The following is a 14,052-nucleotide window of genomic DNA, read 5'->3' on the forward strand; positions in this document are numbered from 1 at the left end:
TCATCTGATCCTGCACCTGCTCCCCATCCTTTTCTTCTTCTCTATTTCCATGTGAATACGCCATCATGCAGCATGTTCAAGGTATAGATTAAGGACTAAATAAAAGTATTGCTAGCCTTCTTCAAGGGCTGGCCCCATGTCCTTCCGAGGCCCTTTGCTGGATTACCGCGGCTGATCACCTTACACCAGTCCACATGTGAGCTATTTTCATACTGCGGCTTCTTCTGTCTCCTTCAATCTCTTCATCCATTGTACAATCAGACATCATTTAGTCTCCGCTTCTTTCCGTTGTGGTCAAGAGTGATGATGGTGCCTTGCTACTCTCGCTAATGTCGAACGCATACATCGTTGATCGATCACTGTTCTACATCAGGAAAGTCGCTCCACTCTGGACTTTTAAGGACTCCTACATCATCCAATGTTCTAGTACAACAAGTCTGGTCTCAATCACAGCAGGATGAAGAAAATGGAGAAAGAAACTTTCTTAGTTCTAAGAAGAAGGGATCCATCCCGCCCTTGTGCTTCAGGCCGCTCGAGTTCCCCATTTCTCCCCGTCACTGGAGCATGCCTGCAATAATACGTGGACCACTAAGCACCCTGCAAAATGGTTAGCTACAGGTCTGCGGCATTCGCTGGCGTGAATGCTTACATGTGGTCGGCAGGATTATTTCAAATCTCCCCCAATCATTGTAGGTCCAAACTTTTAGAAACCATGGTGGACGATACTGGCGTCTAGTCAATCCACTGGGATCGCTGTCCTATGCAGCGGAAGTCGGTGGCCATGCAAAGAGTGACCATGCGCAGCTTCGTTGGCGATCGAGTAGATAAGACTTTCTTTAGAGTATCGTCTCCATGCTCCATGGCATCTACCCCGCTTCCATTGTTTTCCGAGAGCTGCCCTGCATCCCCACGTCTCTTTCCTGTCTGCACGCCTTCCGCGACATGCCGCAAGGCGTCCGTTCCGTCTTTCCTAAGATCTGGGCACGTCGTCCGATATGAAGGCACAGGTTCAATCACATTCTCATTTTCAATTTAAAAAGCCTTCGATTGCTTCGCCATTCCACCTCTCAAACTCGTGATAGATCCTCCTGGCATTCTTCCACCATGGCTACCAACCATACGACTACCCCTCCAGCGGATTACGGGCACAGATTGATACCCTCTCTGGTGGATGAATATGCTCGAACCGATCCAGACTACGTCTTTGCACTGGTTCCAAAGGCGGCAAGCTTCGCGGATGGCCTGGAGAAGATCACTATCAGTACCTTTGCTCGGGCAGTGAACGAGATTGCCTCGCGGATCGACTCGACTCTCGGGAAGAGTACTGATTTCGACACGATTGCCTACATTGGTCCCAGTCAGTCACCACGGCACCGAAAATGAACCACTCCAAAGCTGACCCCCAGTAGCGGATCTCAGGTACTTTGTCATTGCCATTGCTGCTTCCAAAGCGGGTTATAAGGTCGGTCTACGCGTCTAAATTCCAGAGACCTTACCATAAAACTAATACATACCCCAGACTTTACTACCCTCCCCACGCAATAGCATCGAGGGCATTCTATCTCTTCTCCAATCCACCAAATGCCAGACCTTGCTCAGCGCCCCCGATACCAAAGTCGACCACATCTTGGAAAAACATTCCATGCGACACATTGTCATTAGAACATTCAAGGAGTGGGTGGCTTCAGAGTCTGTTGCCCACTATCCATACGAGAAGACTTTCGAGGAGGCAGCTCATGACCCGTTCATCGTCATACATACATCGGGGAGTACTGGCTTACCGAAGCCTGTCACACTTTACCACGGAGGACTCGCAACTCCAGATGCGCATCACATGATGCCTCGGTTGGATGGTTACGATCCTGAGATCATTACTCCGCAAGGCCAAGGCCCTACACGCATTTTCACTAGCCTGCCCCCGTTTCATGTAAGTCATATTCTACATCTATCCACCTCACTGCAGACGTTGTCGTGTATTAATATCAAGTACAGGTGGCTGGGATACTGGGTTCACTTGTTCTTGCCTTGTATTACCACCAAACAATCGTTTGGCCGCCTGCTGGCCGACCAGTCAGTACAGATATGGTCGATGACCTTCTCGATAACGTGGAGGTAGACGGTTGCTTCCTTGCACCTTCTGTGTTGGAGGACTTGAGTCAGTCGGAGAGCTCTCTGGAGAAGTTGAGGAAAATCAAATTTGTGGAATATGGTGGAGGTCTGGTCCCCCGCATCCCTTTCATATTCGCCATGCTGACTAAGTATAAGGGCCTCTTGCCAGACGTGCTGGTGATATAGTCGCAAAGTATACCAATATCATCAACATATTGGGCTCTTCAGAAGCGGCACTCTCACCACTATATCACAAGGAGCCAGAAGACTGGATGTATTTCCACTTTAATCCTGAGATGAAAGGTGTCGAATTTCGAGAGGTCAGTGACGGGCTTTACGAACAGTTCTTTCTGCGTCATCCGTCCACGGATACCTATCACGCCACGTGGTACACTTTTCCGGACCAGTCAGAGTACTCGATGAAAGACCTCTTCTCTAAGCATCCGACGAAACCCAACTTATGGTTCTATGAGGGCAGATCAGACGATGTGATTGTGTTCTCCAATGGTGAAAAGTTCAATCCCAGCGCAATGGAAGCCACATTGCGTACGCACCCGGATGTCAGTCGTGTTGTTGTTGTTGGGCAGGCGAGGTTCGAGCCAGCCGCGTTGATTGAGCTCAAGGGATCACCGTCGGAAGAGGCGAAGAAGGATCTACTCGATAGCTTCACACCATACCTCATCAAGGTCAATGAGACCGCCCCAGCTTACGCGAAGCTTCAGCGAGATCACATCGCTTTTATCAAACCAGACAAGCCAATGATTATGGCGGACAAAGGTACTGTCAAGCGAGCCGCGACTACGAAAGCGTACGAGGAGGAGATCGATCAAATCTATGCGAATGCTGACGATGCTTCATTACCTACAATCAGTCTGGATGCTGAGGATCTAGATGCTCTAACAGAAGGGTTGCGAGAGCTTTTGGTGGGGACCATCGGACTGGAAGCCATTGCACCAGACCAGGACATCTTCGCCGTTGGAGCGGATTCCTTGCAAGTCATGAATCTCGTGCGACAGCTCCGGTCTTCTTTCACAGCTCAGCAGGGACATGGAGTGATCTCTCCTCATTTGATTACGCCAAAGATTGTATACTCCAATCCAACAGCAGCCAGACTAGCCAATGCTCTCCACCAACTGACGGGTCATAGCGCAGAAGTTTCCGAGAAATTGGAGGAAGAACGAATCAAAAAGATGGAAGAAATGCTTTCCAAGTACTCGGAAGACCTACCGAAAGCCTCTGCGAAAGACCTACCGGAAGCCTTTGCCAACGGTGTTGATATCAAAGAAGACAACGACAAGCTGACTGTTGTCCTCACGGGCAGTACCGGCTCCCTCGGCTCCTACCTTCTCGACGCTTTGCTGGCCTCTGACCAAGTGTCGAAAATCATCTGCCTCAACCGTGGAATCCACAGCGAAGACAAGCAGAAAAAATCGAATGCCTCTCGAGGCCTTGTTACTGAATGGGGAAGAGACAAGGTCCAATTCCTTACTACTGACCTCGGCAAACCTCGTCTCGGCTTGAACGACCACGACTATGATCTCCTCGTCAAAGAAGCCTCCTTCATAATCCGTAAGTCAACTACCGTCTCCCACTTTGCCGAATATCCTAGCTAATCCCCAACCCACTCAGACAACCAATGGCAGGTAGATTTCAACCTCAGCCTCGACTCGTTCGAGCCCCACATCGCCGGCGTCCGCGACTTCATCACCCTCTCAAGCGAATCGGCCAAGAAGCCCCCGATCCTATTCACATCCAGCGTCTCCACGCTCGGGAACTGGCACGCCAAACACCCGGGCGAGAAAGTGCCGGAAAAGGCGTTTCACGACTTCACTATCCCCTTGGCGATGGGTTACGGCGAGTCGAAATATATCGCCGAGTTGCTGCTCGAAGCCGGCGCGGAGAAGTGCGGGGTCCCCGCCGTCATCTGCCGGGTAGGGCAGCTGGCGGGTCCGGTGACGAAGAAGGGAGGGATGTGGAGTAAGCAGGAATGGCTCCCGAGTGTAAGTTTCCGCCCGTCCTTTGTCCTACGCATCATCAATGTGTCGCCCGAAGAAAAGCGTGGACGTTGTGATTATCAAAGTAACATCACCTCTACCACGAGCTGACATCACATTCCCAACGTCAAGATAATAGCAAGCTCGAAATACCTCAACCAAATCCCCACCGACATCCCAAGCCAGGACACCGTATCCTGGGTCCCCGTCGACATCACCGCCAACATCATCCTCGACCTCGTCCTCGCCAACGCCTCCCAACCACCACTACCATCATCAGCCGAGGCCCCCAAATCCCACCATTACAACATCGTAAACCCGCACCCCGGCTCCTGGTCCGCCCTCGTCCCCGCCGTAACCCGCTATTTCCAAGGCGGCAACGACGGCACAGCCAAAACCCCCGCGCCACCCATCACCCCCGTCCCCTTCACGGCCTGGCTCTCCGCCCTCCGCGCCTCCGCGGCCCTGGGCACCGAGGACGTGGCCCGGAACCCGGGCATCAAGCTGCTCGAGTTCTACGGCGGGATGAGCGAGGACGGGGCGGCGGAGGAGGTGATGCTGGAGACGGCGGAGACGGCGAGGAGCAGTGCGAGCATGCGGGCGTTGGGGCCGGTGGGGGAGGAGTGGATGGGGATTTGGTTGCGGCAGTGGGGGTTTTAGGTTGGTGTAGGGTTGATTGAATTGGGATGATGAAAATTGTTGTTTGAGCGATTGATTGATTGATTGATTGTTAGTTGTCCCATTCATGAAAAACACGCATCAATGCACGCATAGGGGCCCACATAGAGTGTAGATAGTGGTTGGGCCGTCTCACGCCGGGGATAGCAAGCCTAAATAGGCCTAAATAGAGGCCTGAACAGGCATATTTCTCGTACCCCAGCGCAAGAAAACTCCCATGCCTATGGCATAGACCTGGAGTGGAATGATAGCTAGCTATGTACAGGTGTGGGTGGGTGGGACAAAAAGTATGCAATGGCTCTGAAAGAGACGACATCGAATGAAGAGCCATTGACAGGTGCAAAACAGGTGGCTATATAGCTCGTACTGGACACCTGTCTCCTACCCCTTGCAGGGGTACCGACAGGGCCATGAAAACAGGGGCATGTCATGTGACCCACTAACCCCCAGTCTCACTGTGGCGACTATGCTGGGTAGATACAGTACTGTGCCCCAAGCAAGTCTCTACGAATTTAGTCTTACTTGACCGTCTTACTTGACCGCGATTCACAGAATTCAACTCTTGGATCATTTTGTGGGCCCGCGTGATCAGAACAGTGAGGTGGGATCCTACCTCACGGCGAGGATCCGTGAGAAGCTTGATAACGTGACGACCCAGCCTGCACTCCGCACGTCTAGGAGCAAAAGGAATAGAAAGCCAAATCGGGTGCTCGTGTCCCGTTACAACCACCGAGGTGTAGCGACGCCATTCACAAGCCCATACGTCACCGGTGGTAAAACCTGTCATCGTCGAGCCGATCCCAGAAGGGTGACGGGCGGACCATTTCGCCGTCCATGACGAACGGCATCCGGATATGAGGGCCCTTGGTCGCTCTTTCGGTCGCGGTGTTCATGATGAGTTCTTGCTGATGGGTCCAGAGAGGGTCTGCCGAGGACAGTTTGGAACGGAGCGCTTTGAGCTCGGCGCAGTGGACGTGGGCGACGCCGAGACGGGCCTCGTCGTCGCGGTCGGAGAGATCGAAGGTGAAGCGTTGCTGGTCTGCTCGCAAGGTGTCCAGGGAATATAGACGAGAGGCTGCTGGACTTTTGGAGCCGGCGATGAGATCGAGGGATCGGAGGCGGGGTGTGGGGACCGGATGGCCTCTGCGAACCCGAGAATTGTGGATCTCCTGCCATAGGTATTGCCAAATTCCTGGGACGCTGTCTTCTGTTGCCTTGGGAGAAGTAGGGTTGTCATGTTGGGGATTTTCGATCAAGATGTTGAGCTCCAGATGGGTAAGGAACCAAAATTCATCCGCGATGTATTTGAGCATTGTATATGGCCGTAGATGCCGTCAGCTTGACATTGGAGGCTATGACGACGTGGGATATCGGACTTACCCACTCTTGCCCGTTACATTGAATATCAAGACCGAGGCTACGCAGGTTGCGGCAATACTTTGTTATGCGTCCCATGTCCCCGAAGGATAAAACAAGTCTTTCACCCCCTCTGCCTACATTTTCGTCTTCATGCAGCCTCAGCTTGATCAATGTCTTCCCAGCGTTTTCCCACAAGCCTTCCTCGCTTATCCGGATACAGGAGGTGAATCCAGTCAAGTCCAGGACTTCAAGCTTTTTACATTCTTGCAAAACAATACCCAAAGGCTCACTGTTACCACCAGAGTCTCCGGCTCGCAACCGAAGTGATTTGAGCCCAGCAAAGTCCGGCATGAACGTTGGAAGGTAAGACACACTGTCCAAGGACAGTCTTTCCAACATTTGCCAAGCGATTGGGAGTTTGACGAGGCCGAAAATGGGGCCGTAAAGCTCAAGAGATCTAAGCAGAAGGATTTGGGGCTCCCCTTGCACCTCGTCTGGTGAAACGTGAGGAATGTTGAAAGCGGACGCGATCGTAAGGTCGCGCAAATTTGGAGCAGAGGAGAGTACCTTCTTAAGTTCTTTGAAAGCTTGATACTGTCCACTTGTAAGTGTTACGTCTAAAGAGAAAAGACAAGGTGAGGCGCATAGGCGTGGCAGAGTCTGGGCCGAATCCTGACTCCCGGGATGACGGGTATATAACAAGCATTGCGGATGGTGTGTTTGGAGGGTCTTTAGGAGCCAGGACAGTATAGGGTACTGGGCGTCCCAGATGAATGTCTTCAGCCCAGTCAATCTTGGTAAAGCTCGACCGAGCAGTTCAAGGTCCTCCTTGCTACCTTCCCCGGGTTGCAGTTTGGCGGATGGAGCCCAAAGGATACGTATCTCCCGAACTTTGGCGCTCAAACCGTCGTCAGTCAACAGCTGTTTGACAAGTCGTCTGTTGACATCTCGCCTGCTGCGATTGAACGTGAAATGAATGACACGGTAAATGAAGCTCCTTGAAAATTGGAACAATGATCTAGAGCTCAGCGCAACATTCAGCAGGGTTTTAGGGGAACTCTTGCTCAGCTGCAAGTAACATTAGAGCCTAGAGTATGTCATAATCCAAAGGTCGGATCTCCTCACCACTTCCAGAATCATCAGCTGGACATCTACGTCCAATGCCAGAAGAGCGTTTGCCATGGTCTGGATGTCAGTGTTGGCTGTTCTGGGAGACTCGAGGTGTGCAGACACAAGATTTGTTGCCCCGATGTTCGAGGATCTCAAAGTCTTGGCATCGGCCGTCTCGGCTGCCTCCGAACCAGCCGCCCTTGCCGCCGCCGAGTCAGCGAGACGAGCTCAGTGGTGGCACGCTTATCTCCATCCCCAAAAGCCATCTGCTTATGACCATCGGCAATGCCTTCCTGCTCGAAATGAGATCCTCACGCCCGCTTCCCGCAGTCCGGTGCGAGAGCTTCCGAACAATCAGATCAAAGGCTACAACATATGGCTCACGAAGCGCTTTCCAGTGCCTTTCCCGACGGCCATGCTTGCCTGCTTGCTTCTGCTGTTTGCCATCAAGGTTGGAGAAGCGCATGTCTAGCTCTTGGCTGGGTGCCGGTGTCAAGAGCTTGACTCTCTTGTTCCGCTCGGCTTCCTTGGCTTGCCGGACCTTTGCTCAGTTCTTGCATTGCTTGACTTGAGGCGCCATTTTGATGTGTGTGCGGCAGCCCGGAACTGAGCTTAGTTGCTGTAATCGAGACCTTGGCTTGGTGTTGCCGGCTCGGGCGGGTCGCCTGGATGCAGGTCTCGGAGAAGTGGTGGTGGATGCGAAGAAGGAAAGGAGAACTTGGCTTGGGGAGCAATGATATGCTATGGCTAGGCAATATATCCAGAAGCTGTCACTATCGGTGACGAATTTGTTCTGGAAGAAGTCATTGTTAGGAACGATAATGCCTGCGAAGGAATCCCTCGCAATGAGACATTCTGCCAGGTAACAGAACGCTGTGAGCACTTGAGACGTTATGGTAAGTTCTCCTCAATTTGCGCTTGCAATAAACATCCTTTCGGTGCTGGCCCATTGTTAAGGCGGAGAACAAGCTCGCTCATCTCGCTGGCAAGGTTCAAATATGTTTGATGGAAAGAATGGTGATGGATCTAGACGGTGGCAGTAGCACGCGCATCACATAAATTTTGAAAAATATTGTTACAGGCAAAAGCGATGTTGCCAAATGTGATTTGGTGTAGATGATCCTGAGTGAACTCCTAGAATCCAACCTTTGCAGACCTCAGCCGAATCAAAGGCGTGATGACGCACAATGTCTCGACAACAGCGGCATTCCTCCATCCTCACACCGCAAGGCCTGGAAGGCTGCATCTTGTTCCTCAAGAAAATCAAAGACGTCCACAATTACTATCTCGAGAAATATGACCTTGACTCTTCAGTGTTCTGGCATCCAGTACTAGTCCTCCAGACTGACGAAGCTACCAATGAAGCTACGATATGTATCGTCCGTGTCTCATTCGCCTCGCAGCAACAAATCTCGATGCTAACCTAGTCCTTGAGACAGCTGACTACACTCAACCATCGCAACGCAGAAGACTGCTTCCCTTCGTCAGACATCAAGCTCTACCTTGCCGTATGGCCGAAGCATCCGCCTTACTTCGGCCAGCCTCAACTGAACCTCCAAGGTGACGCCACACTTCGCAGGCCAGGTTACATCAGCATACGAAGAGAGTACCTCCTCCATCAAAGCATGCTGCAGCCTTACGATTGGGACCAGCTCCCAAACTACTACCGGCTTACTCAGAGAAGCTTTGCAGTCGTTGTCGCTAAACTCGATACTATTTCCTACCACACAAGAGTCAATAAGCTCAACGCTGAAGACTGCTCAAGGAGACTAGCCACATCCAGAGCAAAGGAGTCTGAGACCCCCACTTCTTTCGGCCAGATCAAGTTGCTTGTATCCGTGTTTCTACTGGCTGCTGCTATGATCTGGGCAAAGAGCAAGTCAGATCCAGCCTGTGGTGAATGGCTTGTCAGAAGATCCTTCGAGATATTAATGCAGGTGTGGATAGTGGCTCTCGGTGTATCTTGGGGAGTTGGGAAATTGATCACAATTGGTCTTGAGATGCTTGGGAACGCGGTCGGCGTCTGGGGTGAAGGGCTTTTAAGGAGTATTTGAACTGCGTTGGTGCAAAGGTCAATGGCGGCGTGGAAGAAGCCCCCGGCGGAGGGGATGTTAATCGAATGATATTACAGAGTACCCGGAAAAGCAGTCAAGGAGCTTGTGGATGGGGAGACTTGCCTGGTGGTCTTCTGGCTTGACGTCGCATGGAACCCAGGAGGGTTGAGTTTCGCTTCACGGTCTGGGTGGCGGGGAACGAATGGGAGAATCCGAGTCTCGGGCTGGAAACTTTTCAACTGCAAGATTAATCATTGCTCTAGACCTAGACAACCCGGAATCGACCCACGATAAGAAGAGTAACCTGCAACGATACATAACATCGGGCCAATTCAAAACCCTAGTTTCAGCAGCATTTGCATGTGACGCCACAACGACATTGAAGATCTTTACAGAACTCGTTGACGCTCACAAGGTTACGAGACTCGCATTTACAGAAACAAAGCAAGAAAAGTCCCCTGGCGTCTCCGATACAGTGGGGGAATCCTGAAGGTATCGAGGATGGCTTGCTCATCGAGGATATCAAGAGGAACAAGCAAGACCTTCGGGTTGTGGCAATTCTGGAGGGCCATGTTTTGCGCCGTCGTCAGTGCAGCAAGAAGGCTAGGATAGAAGAGAACTTGCCTGGAAGCCTTGCGCTTTAAGATTGGATTGGAACTAGACGTTTGGACTTTTGTGTATGCATGACTAGACAAATCTCATGAGAGAAAAGCAAAGCCTTAGCTCGCAAAACTTGAATCTCAAGCGTTCCTACTCGTGTGGGACACTATCGATGATTTCAAGCGATAGTAAGAACAACTTCAATGTTACATGGCGGGCCTACCCTATCGGAGCCCATGGTAAGCCACCTTTTCTGGATTCGAGTTCTAAGCTGTCATCCATTGCCCAAACGTTTCGATTCCTCCAAGATCGAGATAATTACGTACGCAAGAATGGTAGCGCCTTGCGAACCATCATTGCAATATAATGACCTCATCCACTGTTCATCAGCCATGTACAAGCCTTCTCTCAGACCTTGGCCGTCCACACCGTATAAATCTTATCTTTATCAGCATGTGTGCCATTCGATGCCTTGGAAATACTACTACAAACCATCACCGTTAACGCCATCAGAACGTTACATGTCGCTTTTGCTGGACCTGCTGGTCGATCGCATGGCCCTGGCTTTAGGCACAGACGTCCGAGTGGCAGGTAAATACGTGCGAATGAGAATTGGTCTGTCGCCGGCAGGTTGTTTGAGGAAAGATTTTAGTGTCACCGCAAATGCACTTGAATCTCCAGCTTCTACTCGTAGACAGTCGTATTTCTTTGCCCTGTTAGAGCGCCATCTTTGAGGGATATCTAGAAACAGCTGGCCCCTCAACAGCGCAACACTCTGCTGTTATCGTTGTTCGGCTGTTAGGCAGCGGAGGCTCGGGGGCTGAAAGGAATTGTTGATATTCCTTATCTTATCTTAGCGTCACCACTTTACGCGTACGCGCTAAAATGCGCGTTCACAAAACATATCATAACGCCCACTTCTCCCCCTTCCTTGCAGCACACCCAGGCCACCAAATTCGACCTGCATACTTGTCCATAATTCTCCGACGAGATGTTTGTCTACAAGCGTGGTAAGTATTTGACGTTCCTGACCTCAATACACTACACTCTGTTGCCACCAAAAGATGTCTTCCATTGGCTTCCCATATCGCTTGGATTCGAGGCGACATCTTCATGCAACGGAGAGACAGCGGTCAGACAATCAGTAGCTGACCCGTACTCTATTAGACAACCGCAAAGAGCGAGTGCAGTTCGACAAGATCACTGCACGCGTTTCCCGCCTGTGCTATGGCTTGGACGCAGAACACGTCGACGCTGCTGCCATCACACAGAAGGTTATTTCTGGTGTCTATCAAGGCGTCACCACTATCGAGTTGGACAACTTGGTAAGCCCGGCCAAACATACAGCATGGCATTGATCGCTAACCTTGCATATAGGCAGCAGAGACGGCTGCATACATGACCGTCACCCACCCTGACTATGCCATCCTCGCCGCTCGTATCGCTGTCTCGAACCTCCACAAACAAACAAAGAAACAATTCTCATCGGTCATCGATGACCTCTTCCATTATGTCAATCCTAAAAATGACAAGCCAGCACCCATGATTTCGGAGAAAACACACGATACGGTCATGAAGCATGCTGAGGAGCTGAACTCTGCCATCGTCTACGACCGCGATTTCAATTACCAATACTTCGGTTTCAAGACCTTGGAACGCTCATACTTGCTGCGCCTGAACGGCAAAGTCGCCGAGAGACCTCAGCAGATGATCATGCGTGTTGCTGTCGGCATCCACGATGACGATATTGAAAAGGTCATCGAGACCTACAATCTTATGTCCCAAAAGTACTTCACACACGCCTCTCCCACGCTCTTCAATGCTGGAACACCGAATCCACAGCTTGCATCATGTTTCTTGATCGACATAAAAGACGACAGTATCGAGGGCATCTACGACACATTGAAGACATGTGCATTGATCTCAAAGACTGCAGGAGGCATTGGCCTCAATATCCATCGTATTCGTGCAACTGGCTCTTACATTAGCGGTACCAATGGCTCCTCGAACGGTATCGTGCCCATGCTACGCGTGTTCAACAACACCGCTAGATACGTGGATCAAGGAGGCAACAAGCGTCCAGGTGCCTTTGCAATGTACCTTGAACCCTGGCACGCGGACGTCTTCGAGTTTTTGGATCTCCGGAAGAACCACGGAAAGGAGGAAGTTCGTGCTCGTGATCTGTTCTTCGCTCTCTGGATCCCAGACCTGTTCATGAAACGTGTCGAAGCGAACGGAGAATGGACCTTGATGTGTCCCAATGAAGCACCCGGGCTTGCTGATATCTACGGTGATGAGTTCGAGGCACTCTACGAGAGGTATACCATCGATTGAAGGCGCTGTACTGTTCCTGTCGCTGACTACTGTCTTGCAGATACGAGAGAGAAGGCCGTGGTCGTAAAACAATCAAAGCTCAGAAGCTGTGGTATTCCATTCTCGAGGCTCAGACTGAGACCGGGAATCCATTCATGCTGTACAAGGATGCGGCCAACCGCAAGAGCAATCAAAAGAACCTTGGTACCATCCGCAGCTCGAATTTATGTACAGAAATCATTGAGTACACGGCACCAGACGAGGTCGCAGTCTGCAACTTGGCTTCGCTTGCTCTACCTACCTTTGTGGATATCGCACGTGGCGAATACGACTTTGGCAAGCTACACGAGGTCACTCAGGTTGTCGTGAAGAATCTGAACCGAATTATCGAGGTCAACCACTACCCCGTACCAGAGGCCAGGAATAGCAACATGCGTCACCGACCTATTGGACTAGGCGTTCAAGGTCTCGCAGATGCTTTCCTGGCTCTCCGTCTACCATTCGACTCGGCCGAGGCCAAGCATTTGAACAAGCAGATCTTCGAGACCATCTACCATGCAGGTTTAACAGCATCCTGCGAGCTAGCAAAGGAACTTGGCCCTTACTCTTCCTACGAAGGGTCGCCTGTCTCTCAAGGCATTTTGCAGTATGACATGTGGAATGTCACCCCAACAGACCTGTGGGATTGGGACGGTCTCAAAGATCAGATTGCCAAGCATGGTGTACGAAACAGTTTGCTCGTAGCACCCATGCCAACAGCCAGTACCTCTCAAATCCTCGGAAACAATGAATGCTTCGAGCCATACACCTCGAACATCTACTCACGCCGTGTGTTGGCTGGTGAGTTCCAGGTCGTTAATCCATGGCTTCTCAAGGACTTGGTCGACATGGGACTCTGGTCCGACAACATGAAGAACCGAATCATCGCCGACGGTGGTTCCATCCAGAACATCCCCAACATCCCTGCAGATATCAAAGCCCTGTACAAGACAGTCTGGGAAATCTCACAGCGGAAGATCGTCGAGATGGCAGCTGATCGTGGTGCCTTTATCGATCAATCGCAATCCCTCAACATTCATCTCAAAGACCCAACCATGGGAAAGATCACAAGCATGCACTTCGCTGGCTGGAAGCTCGGCCTCAAGACTGGGATGTACTATCTTCGCACCATGGCCGCGTCTGCACCCATTCAGTTCACGGTTGACCAAGAGCAGCTCAAGGTTGTCGACACCAACGTGGCTCGTACCGGCGCTGTCAAGAAGCGAATCGGGCCTTCCGCTGGCTACAACTCCAACTCCCACTCCGCTGTGCCACGACCAATGTATTTGCGAAAGCCATCGGATGGGACTGCTACCATGTCTCCTAACGGCATGCCCACTCCCACAGCAACACCACCTCCAGCGTCAGAGAACAAGAAATTCTCCCCACCGTCCAAGGCGGAGTCTGCGGTGCTCCCTACTTTCAAGGCCGACATCGAAGAGGGTGACAGCCCCAAGTCGTTGGCTACGGATCCGGTTGATATGCCGACCAAGGAGGAATTGCCCGAGCATGCTGTGAACGACGTCAAGCAGGAGGAAGATACCGAAGGGAGCGAGGAGAGGGAGAAAGATATCTATGCTCAGAAGGTCTTGCAATGTAGGTTTCCCATCTGATCACCGCTTGTGAGCCAGAGACTGATAGTGTTACAGGCAGCATAGAGAACCGCGAAGAATGCATAATGTGCAGCGGATGAGGGGAGTGCGCTTCCCGGTCGAGTCCGTCATAGAACACATATCGCTCTCAGGGGGCATTTGTTTATTGCTTGCCGCATATTTGATCTTCTTTGTCTGGGATCC

At 51.4% G+C, this 14,052-nt stretch overlaps 4 protein-coding genes across 4 annotated transcripts; 3 read left to right on the forward strand and 1 right to left on the reverse strand.

Annotated features, from left to right (window-relative positions):
* Positions 1–1,104: 1,104 nt before the first annotated feature.
* On the forward strand, positions 1,105–4,763 carry HO133_010503 (uncharacterized protein; the record flags this gene model as incomplete). The annotated part of the gene is made up of 7 exons (XM_037301355.1): positions 1,105–1,357; positions 1,410–1,462; positions 1,520–1,927; positions 1,993–2,215; positions 2,266–3,678; positions 3,739–4,109; positions 4,236–4,763. The coding sequence occupies 7 exons, from the start codon at positions 1,105–1,107 to the stop codon at positions 4,761–4,763; spliced, it is 3,249 nt and encodes a 1,082-aa protein (XP_037152989.1).
* A 782-nt stretch (positions 4,764–5,545) lies between these two features.
* Positions 5,546–7,322, reverse strand: HO133_010504 (uncharacterized protein; the record flags this gene model as incomplete). Its single annotated transcript, XM_037301356.1, has 3 exons — positions 5,546–6,046; positions 6,162–7,208; positions 7,266–7,322. 3 exons carry the CDS (start codon positions 7,320–7,322, stop codon positions 5,546–5,548), a joined length of 1,605 nt encoding a protein of 534 aa, XP_037152990.1.
* Positions 7,323–8,437: 1,115 nt separating this feature from the next.
* HO133_010505 (uncharacterized protein) lies at positions 8,438–9,304 on the forward strand (the record flags this gene model as incomplete). The annotated part of the gene is made up of 2 exons (XM_037301357.1): positions 8,438–8,629; positions 8,678–9,304. 2 exons carry the CDS (start codon positions 8,438–8,440, stop codon positions 9,302–9,304), a joined length of 819 nt encoding a protein of 272 aa, XP_037152991.1.
* Positions 9,305–10,895: 1,591 nt separating this feature from the next.
* HO133_010506 (uncharacterized protein) lies at positions 10,896–13,949 on the forward strand (the record flags this gene model as incomplete). The annotated part of the gene is made up of 5 exons (XM_037301358.1): positions 10,896–10,914; positions 11,072–11,229; positions 11,282–12,222; positions 12,279–13,852; positions 13,906–13,949. 5 exons carry the CDS (start codon positions 10,896–10,898, stop codon positions 13,947–13,949), a joined length of 2,736 nt encoding a protein of 911 aa, XP_037152992.1.
* Positions 13,950–14,052: the final 103 nt, after the last annotated feature.

This window comes from Letharia lupina (genome assembly GCF_014066315.1).
Source record: "Letharia lupina isolate WasteWater1 chromosome Unknown contig_9, whole genome shotgun sequence".
NCBI lineage: Eukaryota > Fungi > Ascomycota > Lecanoromycetes > Lecanorales > Parmeliaceae > Letharia > Letharia lupina.